Source organism: Ylistrum balloti, unplaced genomic scaffold (genome assembly GCF_031769215.1).
Source record: "Ylistrum balloti isolate Yb309-2 unplaced genomic scaffold, AGI_CSIRO_Ybal_v1 Utg369800, whole genome shotgun sequence".
Taxonomy (NCBI): Eukaryota; Metazoa; Mollusca; class Bivalvia; order Pectinida; family Pectinidae; genus Ylistrum; species Ylistrum balloti.
Genome location: NW_026781978.1, coordinates 265,249 through 282,708, shown reverse-complemented (window position 1 = coordinate 282,708; position 17,460 = coordinate 265,249). Strand labels below are relative to the sequence as shown.

Below are 17,460 nucleotides of genomic sequence, written 5' to 3'. Positions count from 1 at the left end.
CGGAGGGTCAGGGCCCACAAGGGGTAATATTACAGAATTTTGATCAAACTGGAATCTTTGGCGAAGGAAAACCAGTTTTATGTAAGTTATATATACATGTAGGTCTCAAGCTTCTGATGTCAACGGAGTGTGGGTCAACAGGGTATATACATTGTAGATATAATCTGTTAAAATGAGAGTATTTTGACTAAATTTCATATCAAATATCTTTGAGAGAGGAGGACTCATTTTTGTTTGGTAAATTAAGGGTCTACAAAGGAGTAGTAAAAAAACAATCAAATACTCCAGGTGTTACGCTCACTTTTGCTCTCTGCACCCCTGGAACATTTCCTGGTATAACTGAAGGTAAAAGCGAAGTAATTAATCTTGTCTGGAGCTGTATTCACGTGAACAAAACATAGACTGATATGCTCCTTTGAAGATTATAAAAGAGTGCCACACATCATTAAAGCCTCCAGATTTGTGTCGTGTACATCTAGGATCACGCCTCGTCTGAAATATCCAGATGACTGATACAGGTTCCATGTGCCTCTTGTTTCATTAGTTTCAGAGAGATCTTTGAGCATTTGGCGAATATCTTTGGAAGATGCATGTTGCAAACCTCGTGTAAATCACTTTGGTCTATTTCAGTAAAAAAAACCAAGAGCGTTCTCTAGAGTGTGTTAATTATCAGGTAGAATCTCATTAGCAGTAGTACAGTTGATTGATACAGGCCAATTGGTACTCTTATCTAAATAACTTCAAATGTTCAAAAATAAACGTATTTATCCAAATTATTGGACGAGAAGCAGAACCACACACTGTGAAGGTAGTAATTATTTCATTCAAAGATTCAATGATCTGCAGTTTTAACAGAAGGTTGAATAAAAAACAATGTAATTTTATTTGGCCCTACTACTTTTTAAAATTGTGCAGTGATATTAGAAATAGCCAAATGTTTTAAGGACGTGCCAGGTTTGGGTGGTGGAGGAAAGCTGGAGTTCCCTGAGAAAAACCATTGACCTGCAGCCAGTATTTGTTGACTGCCCCTATAGGCCTTGAACCCACCACCCAGAGGTACAGGACTAGTGGTAAAGACGGTCAGACATCTTTACCTCTTGGCCACCATAGAAAACGTGGAAAAACTGGTGAAAATGTACTGATTTAAATAAAAGTCATTTGAGGCTACCAATCTTTCCTTTATTTCATTCTTTCCAACTCCATTCTTCATTATATGGCTACTCCAGCAATTTTTTCAAAGTTCATTTCTTTATTATTTTAGAGTTGCCTCCCCTCATCACAAGGACTATGTCTATAGTTTGAATTTTTTTGCTGATTTCCCATCTTCTTTGCCTTGCTTTCTTTTCTGAGAATCCTTACTACGGATCTGAGTAGTTACCTCCTCTTGAAGTTGGGTGAAGAATGTCTTAGAGGAGGTCAAATTTGCATCCTTCTTCTGTTTATTGTCCTAGAAATGATAAATTCAAACATTTTTGATTATATTATGTTGTGAGATTATGAATCCAGTAAGTGAAGTTACTTGTACATGTTGTAACTAAGACATCATGATTTAGTAGATCTGAGTTACAAAACAAAAACTCCTGTAATATTTTTTTCTGTTTTCTTAAGTTTTTTGCTGACCTCAGGCTGTCCAGCACTTCTTGACAAACAATTAGGGCTAATTTTAGGGCTAAAATTACAAAATTTTAGGCCAAATTTAGGGCTAAAATTAGGAATTTTGTAACTAGAATAGGGAGTATGAAAGCATTAAAACGACTTACCTTTGCAAATTTGACAAAATAGAAACTAACATACAATGCCTTAATTGCAGGAAAGGTGTCTTCCAGGGTTTCAGTGTCCCAGCTGCTGTTGGCTGTGACCTTAATAATCACACCTCTATCACTCAGTCACAACCAATAACAATCTGGGTACATAGATCCACTGGTCAACTGCCTTTCATTGTCTACCCTGAATTAGAACTACAGACTACACTAAAATACATTTTAAGTATGAATTTAATGAAAACATTTTCAGTAAATTGTAAGAAATATAAAAAAAGTAGGAACTGAAGTGAAAAATTAGGGCTATTTTAGGAATTCCTTTTGAATTTTTCATTTTTTTAGGAATTTTAGCAAAACTGAAAAAAATTAGATTTTTTAGGAATTTTAGGGATGCTGGACAGCCTGTGACCTATAAATTCCGATGTTAATCATTAGTAGTACAAATACCTTTACTATGGTCAGTCTTCCCCCAGTCTTGCTCTGTTTCTTCAGTCCTCTCAATGCTTTCTCTTTTCCTGCTTTATTCCCTACTTCAGGGTGTGCCTTTTCTAACAAAGCATGCTTCTTCTCTCTCTCTTCATTCTTTCTCTTTTTATCTATCTTCTTCTTCCTACGTTCTCTCTTTCGATCTGTAGCTGATTTTTCAGTCTTGGCCATCAGTTCTCCCTTAGTTTTCACCTGTTGTATAACATGTATAGAGGAATGTACAACAAACACACAAGTGGATAGAGTTAGATACAGCTGAATCAAAACACGAATTAAACTGCATTATACAGCTGCTTTTTTCTTTCTAGGACTTGTCAGTGATGCTAAGAGCCTAAATTTTGAAGCCTAGTAGGTGACTGAGGAAAATTAAAAGTGATTAAAGGAAATGTCAAAATGTAAATTGGGAAGTACAGTAACCCCGTAATTCAATAACCTTCATGGCTTTCCCATACAATATATACTTGTTAATTTTAGAAGATGTCAATGATATATGTATCTTCTGAATCATGCCATCAGGTACCTGAATTAATTAATTAATTACAAGTTATTACAGGGACTACAAGTCCGTCAGTGGTGTCTACCATCTGCAATCTGTAAGATCATACATGCATTCCAAAGATACATGTATTTCACACCTGTTTTTATCAATCCCTAAGACAGCTATTGATAAAGATAAATCCAGATCAAATCCATACCGTTATTTAGGACTAATAATAGGCTACAGGAATTGTTGTTAGTACATACTTCCCTACGGTGTTATCTCAGACAACCTGCCCTGTTTGATTGACATGTATTGCAAATTGATGCTTTCTAATCACATAAATCAACCATCAACATTTCTAAAACTATCAATAATTAGAAAATTTACCCACACTTAAGTAAATATTTTGTAAAGATTAATCAAATGACATTCATATAATGATACAGTATCCAATATTACAGCAAAATCAGTAGATACCTGGACTTGTTCAGGTGCCAGCATTTTCTGGTCGCTAACACTGACAGGAGCCACTTCCTCCATTTGTATGGATGGCAGATTTGTTACAATCTTCAATTCAGGTGCCGCCTGAAACATATGGACATTTTGAATGATACAGTTTCTCTTACTTCTAGTGATGAGAATTACAGTGTACACCATGATTGATCACATTCCTCTCTCAATTAATCCATGATCAATTATTGATAAAAAGTTAACTGAATGAAATAAACAAGTATATATCAATGTTTAATATACTCAAACGTTGGCCAAATACTGTGTTTTTTTTATTTTATGTATTAAGTGATGTTAATATTTTGAGTGAATTCAAGATAAAAATTGTGTGTAAGATTGTTACAGGCTTAAAGTATTTTGTTTTTCTATTTTTCCTCTTTCTAATTTCATGCATGCCATGATCTAACCATAATCAAACAAAGGATTATACTGACTGACCTTTAGCAAAAGGCAAAACTACCTTGATTAAACCAATTAGTCTGTATAACATGCTTTGCCTCGGCATGAAAACCATATGTAAGTCTTAAACCTCAAAATGGATATTTTTTCAAAACATTTCACCAATGTTATATTGAAAGTACATCCTATATGTAAGGGCAAAGTACTAGGTTAAGACCATCAGTTTGTTACACTGTACAAATATCATCAACTCTCTTCCTATATACTGCTGTTTAGAAGATTTTTTGTTATAAAACACATAAAAAGGACTACATTCCATATGTACAAAGGTATTTTGTGAGGGTGTGATTATCCTCCAAGTCATCTTCACAGAACTTACTCTATCTTTAACCACAGTAAAAACATTTATCCACATACACTATCTTCTAAGCCATATTTACAGAACTTACTCCATCTTTAACCACAGTAAAAACATCAATCTACATAAACTATCCTCCAAGTCATCTTTACACAACTTCAACCATGGTAAAAACATCTATGCACGTAAACCTCAACTTTTTTTCTCCTCTTCAGCAAACAACACCACGAGCTAGGATAATTAAAACTGTGAGACAACTGATGGTTCACCTGTCATATACAGTCTAATATGCCTCACTTTAGCACCATCAACTCAACTTCATATATATTTTTCTATCATAATTTTGTTATTCACAGCATAACTTGTGCTTTCTAACAAAAGGTCAAATAATAGAGAAAATTAGGCAGCCTACCGGTTTTGGTGTGTAATGGAAATTTGACAAAGCATCCAGCTTTACAAATAATTTCTGCATCATCTTCTTTATTTCGTCATGATCAGGATCTGCCTTTTCTTCCTCTTCTTCTTTCTTTGTATCATAAAACAAACTTATGTGACATTTAAACATATTTAGTGACATTTTAATATATAAACAAAGAATGATATTCTGTATCAGCCAAACCCAATACCAATCCTTATTGTTTTGAAATGTTCCCCTAAATGCATTTAATTCTCCAAAGTTTTATAACAGCTGTTGACTTCCAACCTTAAAACTTCACAATTTTTCAAGATCATATGTTTTTGAAATGCATCCCACAATCTATTCATATGTAGGAAATAATGACAATTAAATTTGAAAAAAATCACTCATTATTTTCCCCATTTTAAACCTGTTTTGGACTTAATTAACATTTTTATGTAAAAGTGAGCTTTGTAGATTTGGAGAAACAATAAATACCTTAGAGCTTCCAACTTCACATACTTAAAACTAAGATCTTTCCCTAGCAGGAAGGTAGGACAGAGAAATCTCTACCTAAGGAGGAGATTCTTGATCGCCTAACCTGAGGCTTTCTCTGTTATACCCTCAAGGTAGGGAATTATTGTTTTTCTACCCCTTTTTCTCTTTAAATAAGCAAATAAATATACATGTGACATTATAACCATCGGTATAGTCATTTGTATTTCAGGCCCGGATGAGAATTCTTAATGACGTCAATGACCCTAACTGACCACGACACGACATAAAAATGACATCATAAACAATTACATGGAACCGAAATATCACTTCATGTGCATGCGATTGTCTTGCTGGGGTTAGATAGAGATACCTTACCCTCACTGGAAGTGTGGGTATTCCCCCCTCCCCCCCAGATAATGAAGTTTTTACCTGCTGTTTGAGATATTCCTGTTCATAAATCTCTCCAAGACTTTGTTTGCTTTTCTCCTGGTCCAACACTATCCTCTTTTTGTACTCAAATGGATCCTCTTTTGGCTTGACTTTTCGTTCCACATCATCATACGCCTGTAATTTAAGGTTGTGATGGAAACAGCACACTTGGCAAGTAAAAATATGAAGAACTATTGTCCTTTTGTTAAAACAACTGCCCATATATGCATGATGGACATGAACTACTTAGTAATCCTGGACAGTTAATTAAAACTACACATACTGAGCAAATATTGCATACCTGTCCAAATATTTGCCTGACCACATGAAAACATGATAATGTTATAGGAAGGAGTTATGAAAAATACCCTGCCTCAGCTGGAGTCCAAACGAATGACCCTTCAGTCTTTAGCCTGACACTAGATCTACTGATCAACTAAAACAGAAATTTTACACAAACAGCAATGCTTGAGATAATGAATGAAATCTAAATGAGAATAACCTGATTGATGACATCTTACCTTGTCTTTGATCCGCTGTATAATGATGTCTTCCAGCTTCTGTGTGGTTTCTTGGGTTACCACCGGTGCTACAAGTAGCAATTACATACAGGATATAACAAAAGTTCCTGATGTTATTTAAAAAACAAGCCTTAGACTTTTTAATCAGAGCGTGCCTTTGACAAGCCAAAATGAAAACTTTGTGACAAGCTTCAAAAATCACATGCCAACAGAAACAAATTTAAGAACCTTTATGTCATATGGTTGATTATGCAGGCAAATATTGTAGAAGACCGACATTTCCGTGTCGTTAAAATGAAGTCATTTCATTTCTTTACTTACAGTCTCAATTGCATGTCACAGTGCAATCTGAGTGTGAAGTCTTTCAATTATCTCAACCAGATAGAATCTTTTTGGTTTTTGATTGTTGCATTTATATAAATTTAGTAGATAAATGTAAACGATACATTGAAGCTTTGGTTGTGTATTTGTTTTCTATTACAATACATAAGTGATACATCCCTTCTGTATTGTAATTTATCCCCATACGCTTCTGCCATATTGTAAGAGCCCTAGTTGAAATGTTTTCCGACGACATTTAAAGAAGAAACTGTTTCTGAAATTCCAGGAAATCAGACACAATCTAGCAGAGGAAAAAATACATAACAGACTGACATTTTTAAGATGCAATACTGTCAACACCTCTTCTCAACATAACCATACTCTACACAAAAATTAATTTCATTCTTATATGTTAATTTATCATCCTGATTTCAACCTTGGGTTTGGTCGACAACAGCTTATCGGTAATGTGACCCTAAAACACAGCCAGTCATGGTAATCTTTTTCACTGTTCTGTCTATAATCAATTTCAATCCTCATAATTGATCAGAAATCTGTCTTATTTTTGAAACAGAAATAAAATATCCTATGATCATACAGTTGTCTCCCTTACCAAGTTTCGTGGTGTGTTCAAATCCAAGATGTTCTTCCAGTAAACTGTTTTCTGGTCGGTGAGATGATGTGATCTCACCCTTCAGCTGCCATGACTTCTGTTCCAAACTAGCATCCTCCATCTGGGCAATCTTTTGCTGGAGCTGATGAAGAGATCAGTTATCGATTCAAATATATAGGAATCACAGAACTTTTAAAAGAACTTAAAAATCAAACACCTTACTTAAGTATTTCAAAAAATCTGAATTGTAACTAACCAACCAACCCACACCTGTGAAAGGACATCATTTTATCACCAAGTACCTTAAATTCAAGTCGTAAATGGTACCATGGTAGTTGAATAAGAAAAACTGTTGTATACTCAATTTCTATTATACCTTTTCTTGTCGTTTCTCAAATGATGATTTGGTATCCTTCTGTTTTCCGCCAAGGATATCCTCAACAGCCTCTCCTTCCTCGCTGTCACTATCACCCAGCAGGTCAAGACCCTTAGTGTACTGTTTGTCATATTTGTCCTTCTTTCCATCTTCACTGTCCTCCTCCTCATCGTCATCGTCCACATCGTCCTCCTCATCATCCCTAACAAATTTCATGTATATTTTACAAAATTTAAAAAAGGAATCTTTTAAGCAAACACAAATTTTTCCAATACCATGATTTTGTCATTTAAAATAGAAATTCCATTATTGTTTAGCTATTAAAACAAGAACAGACAGTTATATTAAATATCAGCAACAAATTTACCTAAATAAGAGACTTTGACTGTTTTTTAATTCATTTAATTCTAAGTTTAATTCTTTACAAGATATTATTCTAATTTGCAAAATCACACTGATTATTTTCTATCATTTTTATGGGTTACATTTCGATAACTTTCACTAGTAAATATAAATAATTCTTGTATCTTACTATCACCCACAAATTCTGGTGTTCACCAGCATCTCTTATTCTTTTACATGATTTCATTTTGTGTTGCATATCTTAAAATAAACTTTACAATATGTGGTCAGCTGGTTTTTTTGTAGTCAATATCAAAACCTGAAATGTAGTTAAAGCCACACCCACATAATGGAACAATTATATTTGTACAGGAGTACCAGTAAAATATTTAGAGATTTTGTTATAAAATAATTTAATGGATTCAATATCATCTCTAACTGAACTTAGGAGGTGAAGGTGGGCTAACAACAGAATCCTAGAATAGCCTTCCTACACAACAGTATAGCTGCATCTCTCAAAGGGACTAAATGGTTAGATTTTGTTATTTTTTTCCATGCGTTTGATTTCGGACAAGCCTTGCAAAACTTAAAATTAGACTATTGAAAATATTATAGCATGTTTAGGGAAAAATTGATAAAGATTATCAGCTTCAAACTAACACTGGTCGACATATGTGCTATGTCTACTGCAATTCGCTGTTTTGATCTGAGATAGTCAAGTTCATCACATGACCTGTTTTACCTTGGTTTGACCCGCCACTTTGTAATGATTTCTAAATTGTCCTGCATTGCACACGCACAAACACTTTGCTTGCACTCTCCGAATGATAATGATAAGAATTAGTGTTGGATTGCTCCTATTTTATTTTAATTTTTTTTACATTTTTAATAAAATGGTTATGCAAACTTATGAAAATCACTGGTTTATAGTAGCCTACCCTTCACTGTCATCTTCTTCATGATCATCACTATTATCATCACTCTTCTCTTGTTTTTCATCATCAACATCATCATCATCATCTGCCTCTGTGAAATGCTTTTTTTTCATTAAGTTGACATCACCTGCTTCCTCTGGCGGATCAAAGAAGTCCTGATACTTGGCTTTTCTACCATCCATCTACAATAATAGTATGTTATGCCTACATGATACACAATAATAGTTTGTTGGAATAATTTTAAATATTAGACATTATAAATTTTGAACAATCAAGACATTAATCTCACTTAAATAGGAAAAATAAACCAATATGTACAAAAATGTACATTTTCCATGATTGAAAGCATGAATCGCGATTAGCATCCTCAAATACTTACAAAATTATAAATTTATGTTTTGTATTGTACTTCTACAGTCACAAATTCATTACTTAATGGTACCAAGGCTTTGTTGTATGTTGATTCCATGATTTCTTGTATATGTTATTGTCTGTTTTTTGGTGTAATTCTCTGGTTTGTTGTTTGTGTGATTCTCTGGTTTGTTGTATGTGTGATTCTCTGGTTTGTTGTATGTGTGATTCTCTGGTTTGTTGTATGTAAGATTCTCTGGTTTGTTGTATGTGTGATTCTCTGGTTTGTTGTATGTGTGATTCTCTGGTTTGTTGTATGTGTGATTCTCTGGTTTGTTGTATGTAAGATTCTCTGGTTTGTTGTATGTGTGATGTGTTGTATGTCTCTGGTTTGTTGTATGTGTGATTCTCTGGTTTGTTGTATGTGTGTATGTGTGATTCTCTGGTTTGTTGTATGTGTGATTCTCTGGTTTGTTGTATGATTCTCTGGTTTGTTGTATGTGTGATTCTCTGGTTTGTTGTATGTGTGATTCTCTGGTTTGTTGTATGTGTGATTCTCTGGTTTGTTGTATGTGTGATTCTCTGGTTTGTTGTATGTGTGATTCTCTGGTTTGTTGTATGTGTGATTCTCTGGTTTGTTGTATGTGTGATTCTCTGGTTTGTTGTATGTGTGATTCTCTGGTTTGTTGTATGTGGTTTGTTGTATGTGTGATTCTCTGGTTTGTTGTATGTGTGATTCTCTGGTTTGTTGTATGTGTGATTCTCTGGTTTGTTGTATGTGTGATTCTCTGGTTTGTTGTATGTAAGATTCTCTGGTTTGTTGTATGTGTGATTCTCTGGTTTGTTGTATGTGTGATTCTCTGGTTTGTTGTATGTGTGATTCTCTGGTTTGTTGTATGTGTGATTCTCTGGTTTGTTGTATGTGTGATTCTCTGGTTTGTTGTATGTGTGATTCTCTGGTTTGTTGTATGTGTGATGTTTGTTGTATGTGTGAAGATTCTCAAGATTCTCTGGTTTGTTGTATGTGTGATTCTCTGGTTTGTTGTATGTAAGATTCTCTGGTTTGTTGTATGTGTGATTCTCTGGTTTGTTGTATGTGTGATTCTCTGGTTTGTTGTATGTAAGATTCTCTGGTTTTTTGTATGTGTGATTCTCTGGTTTGTTGTATGTAAGATTCTCTGGTTTTTTGTATGTGTGATTCTCTGGTTTGTTGTATGTTAGATTCTCTGGTTTGTTGTATGTGTGATTCTCTGGTTTGTTGTATGTGTGATTCTCTGGTTTGTTGTATGTGTGATTCTCTGGTTTGTTGTATGTGTGATTCTCTGGTTTGTTGTATGTCGCCTTCTCTGGTTTGTTGTTTTTGTGATTCTCTGGTTTGTTGTATGTGTGATTCTCTGGTTTGTTGTATGTGTGATTCTCTGGTTTGTTGTATGTGTGATTCTCTGGTTTGTTGTATGTGTGATTCTCTGGTTTGTTGTATGTGTGATTCTCTGGTTTGTTGTATGTGTGATTCTCTGGTTTGTTATGTGTGATTCTTTGTTGTATGTGTGAATCTCTGGTTTGTTGTATGTGTGATTCTCTGGTTTGTTGTATGTGTGATTCTCTGGTTTGTTGTATGTAAGATTCTCTGGTTTGTTGTATGTGTGATTCTCTGGTTTGTTGTATGTGTAATTCTCTGGTTTTGTTGTATGTGTGATTCTCTGGTTTGTTGTATGTGTGATTCTCTGGTTTGTTGTATGTAAGATTCTCTGGTTTGTTGTATGTGTGATTCTCTGGTTTGTTGTATGTGTGATTCTCTGGTTTGTTGTATGTGTTTGTTGTATGTGTGATTCTCTGGTTTGTTGTATGTGTGATTCTCTGGTTTGTTGTATGTGTGATTCTCTGGTTTGTTGTATGTGTGATTCTCTGGTTTGTTGTATGTGTGATTCTCTGGTTTGTTGTATGTGTGATTCTCTGGTTTGTTGTATGTGTGATTCTCTGGTTTGTTGTATGTGTGATTCTCTGGTTTGTTGTATGTGTGATTCTCTGGTTTGTTGTATGTAAGATTCTCTGGTTTGTTGTATGTAAGATTCTCTGGTTTGTTGTATGTGTGATTCTCTGGTTTGTTGTATGTGTGATTCTCTGGTTTGTTGTATGTGTGATTCTCTGGTTTGTTGTATGTGTGATTCTCTGGTTTGTTGTATGTGTGATTCTCTGGTTTGTTGTATGTACGATTCTCTGGTTTGTTGTATGTGTGATTCTCTGGTTTGTTGTATGTGTGATTCTCTGGTTTGTTGTATGTGTGATTCTCTGGTTTGTTGTATGTGTGATTCTCTGGTTTGTTGTATGTGTGATTCTCTGGTTTGTTGTATGTGTGATTGATTCTCTGTTTGTTGTATGTGTGATTCTCTGGTTTGTTGTATGTGTGATTCTCTGGTTTGTTGTATGTGTGATTCTCTGTTTTGTTGTATGTGTGATTCTCTGGTTTTTTGTATGTGTGATTCTCTGGTTTGTTGTATGTGTGATTCTCTGGTTTGTTGTATGTGTGATTCTCTGGTTTGTTGTATGTGTGATTCTCTGGTTTGTTGTATGTGTGATTCTCTGGTTTGTTGTATGTGTGATTCTCTGGTTTGTTGTATGTGTGAATCTCTGGTATGTTGTATGTGTGATTCTCAGGTAAGTTGTATGTGTGATTCTCTGGTTTGTTGTATGTGTGATTCTCTGGTTTGTTGTATGTGTGATTCTCTGGTTTGTTGTATGTGTGATTCTCTGGTTTGTTGTATGTGTGATTCTCTGGTTTGTTGTATGTGTGATTCTCTGGTTTGTTGTATGTTTGATTCTCTGGTTTGTTGTATGTGTGATTCTCTGGTTTGTTGTATGTGTGATTCTCTGGTTTGTTGTATGTGTGATTCTCTGGTTTGTTGTATGTGTGATTCTCTGGTTTGTTGTATGTGTGATTCTCTGGTTTGTTGTATGTGTGATTCTCTGGTTTGTTGTATGTGTGATTCTCTGGTTTGTTGTATGTGTGATTCTCTGGTTTGTTGTATGTGTGATTCTCTGGTTTGTTGTATGTGTGATTCTCTGTTGTATGTGTTGTTGTATGTGTGATTCTCTGGTTTGTTGTATGTGTGATTCTCTGGTTTGTTGTATGTGTGATTCTCTGGTTTGTTGTATGTGTGATTCTCTGGTTTGTTGTATGTGTGATTCTCTGGTTTGTTGTATGTGTGATTCTCTGGTTTGTTGTATGTGTGATTCTCTGGTTTGTTGTATGTGTGATTCTCTGGTTTGTTGTATGTGTGATTCTCTGGTTTGTTGTATGTGTGATTCTCTGGTTTGTTGTATGTGTGATTCTCTGGTTTGTTGTATGTGTGATTCTCTGGTTTGTTGTATGTGTGATTCTCTGGTTTGTTGTATGTGTGTTGTATGTGTGATTCTCTGGTTTGTTGTATGTGTGTATGTGTGATTCTCTGGTTTGTTGTATGTGTGATTCTCTGGTTTGTTGTTTGTCTGCTTCTCTGGTTTGTTGTATGTTATTTCTCTGGTTTGTTGTATGTGTGATTCTCTGGTTTGTTGTATGTGTGATTCTCTGGTTTGTTGTATGTGTGATTCTCTGGTTTGTTGTATGTGTGATTCTCTGGTTTGTTGTATGTGTGATTCTCTGGTTTGTTGTATGTGTGATTCTCTGGTTTGTTGTATGTCTGATTCTCTGGTTTGTTGTATGTGTGATTCTCTGGTTTGTTGTATGTGTGATTCTCTGGTTTGTTGTATGTGTGATTCTCTGGTTTGTTGTATGTGTGATTCTCTGGTTTGTTGTATGTAAGAGTCTCTGGTTTGTTGTATGTGTGATTCTCTGGTTTGTTGTATGTGTGATTCTCTGGTTTGTTGTATGTGTGATTCTCTGGTTTGTTGTATGTGTGATTCTCTGGTTTGTTGTATGTGTGATTCTCTGGTTTGTTGTATGTTTGATTCTCTGGTTTGTTGTATGTTAGATTCTCTGGTTTGTTGTATGTATTCTCTGTTTTGTTGTATGTGTGATTCTCTGGTTTGTTGTATGTGTGATTCTCTGGTTTGTTGTATGTGTGATTCTCTGGTTTGTTGTATGTGTGATTCTCTGGTTTGTTGTATGTGTGATTCTCTGGTTTGTTGTATGTGTGATTCTCTGGTTTGTTGTATGTGTGATTCTCTGGTTTGTTGTATGTGTGATTCTCTGGTTTGTATGTGTGTGTGATTCTCTGGTTTGTTGTATGGTTTGTTGTATGTGAGATTCTCTGGTTTGTTGTATGTGTGATTCTCTGGTTTGTTGTATGTGTGATTCTCTGGTTTGTTGTATGTATGATTCTCTGGTTTGTTGTATGTGTGATTCTCTGGTTTGTTGTATGTGTGATTCTCTGGTTTGTTGTATGTGTGATTCTCTGGTTTGTTGTATGTGTGATTCTCTGGTTTGTTGTATGTGTGATTCTCTGGTTTGTTGTATGTGTGATTCTCTGGTTTGTTGTATGTGTGAATCTCTGGTTTGTTGTATGTGTGATTCTCTGGTTTGTTGTATGTGTGATTCTGTTTGTTGTAGATTCTCTGGTTTGTTGTATGTGTGATTCTCTGGTTTGTTGTATGTGTGATTCTCTGGTTTGTTGTATGTGTGATTCTCTGGTTTGTTGTATGTGTGATTCTCTGGTTTGTTGTATGTGTGATTCTCTGGTTTGTTGTCTCTGGTGTGTGTGTGATTCTCTGGTTTGTTGTATGTGTGATTCTCTGGTTTGTTGTATGTGTGATTCTCTGGTTTGTTGTATGTGTGAATCTCTGGTTTGTTGTATGTGTGATTCTCTGGTTTGTTGTATGTGTGATTCTCTGGTTTGTTGTATGTGTGATTCTCTGGTTTGTTGTATGTGTGATTCTCTGGTTTGTTGTATGTGTGATTCTCTGGTTTGTTGTTTGTGTGATTCTCTGGTTTGTTGTATGTGTGATTCTCTGGTTTGTTGTATGTGTGATTCTCTGGTTTGTTGTATGTGTGATTCTCTGGTTTGTTGTATGTGTGATTCTCTGGTTTGTTGTATGTGTGTATGTGTGATTCTCTGGTTTGTTGTATGTGTGATTCTCTGGTTTGTTGTATGTGTGATTCTCTGGTTTGTTGTATGTGTGATTCTCTGGTTTGTTGTATGTGTGATTCTCTGGTTTGTTGTATGTGTGATTCTCTGGTTTGTTGTATGTGTGATTCTCTGGTTTGTTGTATGTGTGATTCTCTGGTTTGTTGTATGTGTGATTCTCTGGTTTGTTGTATGTGTGATTCTCTGGTTTGTTGTATGTGTGATTCTCTGGTTTGTTGTATGTGTGATTCTCTGGTTTGTTGTATGTGTGTTTTTTAGTGTAAACAATCTCTGGTTGAACATTGCTTTGCCTACCAAACAGTTTTAATTGCTGAAAATGAATACTACACATAGCAAACATCTTTAAGTCTGATTAAAGGCCTGATTAATAATACGACTTACAATATATAATTTCACTGAACAATACAAAATTTGCTGTATTAATAATACTTAGTAAACATAGTTGTGTACCTCTTCTTCCTCATCTAAGTGAAAGGCCTCAAACATGTTGATATCCTCAGAATCTTCAGATTCCTCCTCCTCATCTCTCTGATGCTCTGCCCTTTTCTGTTCCCTCTCCTCACGGGCATCCTCTTGGTCCAGAAATGCTGCCATATCTGCTAATTTGAAGAATCTGTCATCTACAACACTTCTTTTTGACTTGTTTGGTTTAGATTTCTGTTTCTGCAGATTAGAAATCTGACTGTTTAAAGTGTTTTTATCTCCATCTTCATAATCTTCTTCATCATTGGGATCACTAAGATCATTCTCCAGATTACCAAAGTCAAAGTCTAAATCATCATTTTCCTCATCATCCACATCATCTTCATCATCCATACTAGCTTGAAGTCTTTTCTTGATTCTATTTAATTCTGTATCAGAATCCTCATCACTCTCCTCACTATCCTCTAATGCATTGTTGTTTTCATCTTCATCAAAATCCTCTAAAATGTTATTTGGTAGTTTTGTTTTGCCCTTTTGTGAATTTTTATTCTTGTTTTTAGTTTTAGTTTCATCAGCTGTCGTTAACTTGTTATCAGTTTGGGCTTTCTCTTTCAGTTTTTCTGCCTTTCTCCTGCAGAAGGACAGGGGCTCTCTAAAGAAAGAAAAATACATTTGTTAATTTATGAAGACATACATACTGGGTACATTTTAAACTGAATATGAATAGAAAAATGGTATAATAAATTTACAAATTAAGTATTCTAATGATTTTTTTAATCGGTCAATCATTTTTGTTAAACAACAGGCATTGAAATAAGGGGCAACAATACTAAGTAAAAGCCAACTGATGATTAATTATAGGCCAAAGAAATAAACACTGTTGATCTATATACTGGGAGGACTTCTTATGTACTTACATGCAATGATGGATAAGTATAATATCAAGCTTTGTATAACGTGCCCATAACAAGATTTTATTTTCTAGTTTAGTGCTGCTACCTGTTAGTTGTAAGTGAAGGAATCTTTGTCATGAGATTATCAACAGTAAAATTGTTCTGTAGCTCCAATTCCTGCCAAATCTGTTCCTCATCAAAATTATGGATGATAAGTTCTGGAAGCGAGGAGTCATATGCTGCTTTGCTACCACTTTCAGATGATTTTGTGATGTCATACACACTCTTTGTAGCATCTTTAAATTGTCTGTGTAGTTTATCTTGGACACTGAAAAAACAAGTATTAGAGATATGATCATGGGGTCCCAAAGAGATCTTGGCTCATACCATTATATAATGTTTATTTGTCTTTTATTAGTGGGATCTATTCCCATCTTTCCTCAAAATGCTCTCCATCATATGTCACCTTGACAAGTGAATCGTATGATTACATCAATAAACAAGTGAAACCTACATCTATATCCATCTAGAGCACAATTCAAAGAACCAAAAGATAAAACCTATAGATAATTTCTTATTCAGAACGAAACATCACATGGGTTTTTTTTTATAAAAGTAGGCAATAACAAACTTTAACTGCCTGATATCAAAGATGGCCATTTGTCAGTCATTTTGTTTTTCTACCCAGTATCAAGATTAAAATGGCAACACTCGAGACTGTGGGAAACTTATGATTACACAATCAGTCTCAAAAAGGATAAAAATTTCACTTATGACATAGGGGAACTAATTACGCATGAAATTTGAAATAAATCCTTCTAGTACCATGTATTTAAAAATCTGCAGTAAGTGATTCAATAACTGACCATGTATGCAGGACCATTGGAAAGGCTAACTATCTGATTATGCTGGCTATAAAAGGAAATAATGCCTCTATAATGCTCTTTATGTTATAAGAACAATGTTCTTTCGGTGCCAAAGACATCCGAGTGAAGTTCTATACCAGTATCATATGTAAGACCACATTTCGGTCATGGCCATGACTTGATCCATCTGAGAAAAAATTCAATGGGAAGTGAAAGCATAAGTGCTCTACACTTTTCGCGTAGCTAACTTCAGTGTTGATCAGAAATACTATGACAGCATTTTCACTTTCCTGAATTAATTTGAGTTACTTTTAATTAATTCTAATCTATAAAAAGATGATATTACACAATTGAAATTATTCAACATATAGTACTAATCAATATCATGATGACATATAGACAGGCACACAAAATGTCATTGTCACTGTAATTGCTTAATTGATCACTCGCTGTTGCTTGCCAACTTTTCTTCGTTTCTTGAAGCACTAACCATAGCATAGCTAGCGAAAAATTATTGCTAGGGCCTCGGGGGTCCAAAACTAATTCAACATGGATATGTAGCGAATTGTGAATTGTTAAAATACATTTTTTTCAAGTTTGAATCTTTAGCATCAAAACCTTTTCACATATATATATATAATTCTCATCATCTATACTGGTGTAAAATCATTTTCAAATAAAATCTTTCAAGTTCTAGAATACACTTACACACATAACAGGAACCCTGTATCCCCACTCCCTACTCCTATAACATAAGAGACCACTGATCGGCTGATTTATTACCTTACGTTATTGCGTCGACTGTGAAACCTGTAATATATGTTTCTCGTCGTGTAAGATTCTAAAATTGTCTGATTGCTGGAGTACATCAACCACCAGCTGCTTACCAGGTCAAGCTTCCCTCGCTCAAGCCTGTTTTAGTTTTACTAAAGAAATTATGCATTAAATTCAAATGTATTTATTTACCTTAAAAACACCTCAGGTCGTTCAGTTAATTCTATAAAATTCTTCAACGTTTTCGTCACGAGGTTTTCACTGGGCAGCGCCATTTTGGAACACGTCACAATAATATCCTACTAGCAAACTGAATCCGCTACAAAGCGCATGAGGTCTCCATGCATTATAATAGCATAGAGTTACTTCCCTTCGTTTCACTTCATATGCAATCAATCGAAAGCTGCAAGACGTGAATTCCAATCGTTATGACCAATGAAACGGAGCTGTATGATATCAAAAGCAACGTAATTTGAAATCAGATGGACGTGTTCATGCAACCACAAAGTATGAAAGGTTTATTTATATTAAGCTTTAAACAAAAACGCACTGCACACTATTCGATAGAAAGTAAGCGAAACGTTTGTGTCACTAAAACAGAAAACTTGGAGAAAAGAAATAACTGAAAAAAGGAGACCAAAAATAA

General features: G+C 34.9%; 1 protein-coding gene across 1 annotated transcript; it reads right to left on the bottom strand.

Annotated features, from left to right (window-relative positions):
* Positions 1 to 1,168: 1,168 nt before the first annotated feature.
* Positions 1,169 to 17,089, bottom strand: LOC132544514 (U3 small nucleolar ribonucleoprotein protein MPP10-like). Its single transcript, XM_060208118.1, has 12 exons — positions 17,007 to 17,089; positions 15,281 to 15,502; positions 14,309 to 14,933; positions 8,430 to 8,608; positions 7,150 to 7,351; positions 6,774 to 6,915; positions 5,840 to 5,907; positions 5,319 to 5,453; positions 4,407 to 4,520; positions 3,205 to 3,312; positions 2,208 to 2,438; positions 1,169 to 1,447 (listed from the first exon to the last, which is right to left on the bottom strand). Exons 1-12 carry the CDS (start codon positions 17,087 to 17,089, stop codon positions 1,292 to 1,294), a joined length of 2,265 nt encoding a protein of 754 aa, XP_060064101.1. The 3' UTR covers positions 1,169 to 1,291.
* Positions 17,090 to 17,460: the final 371 nt, after the last annotated feature.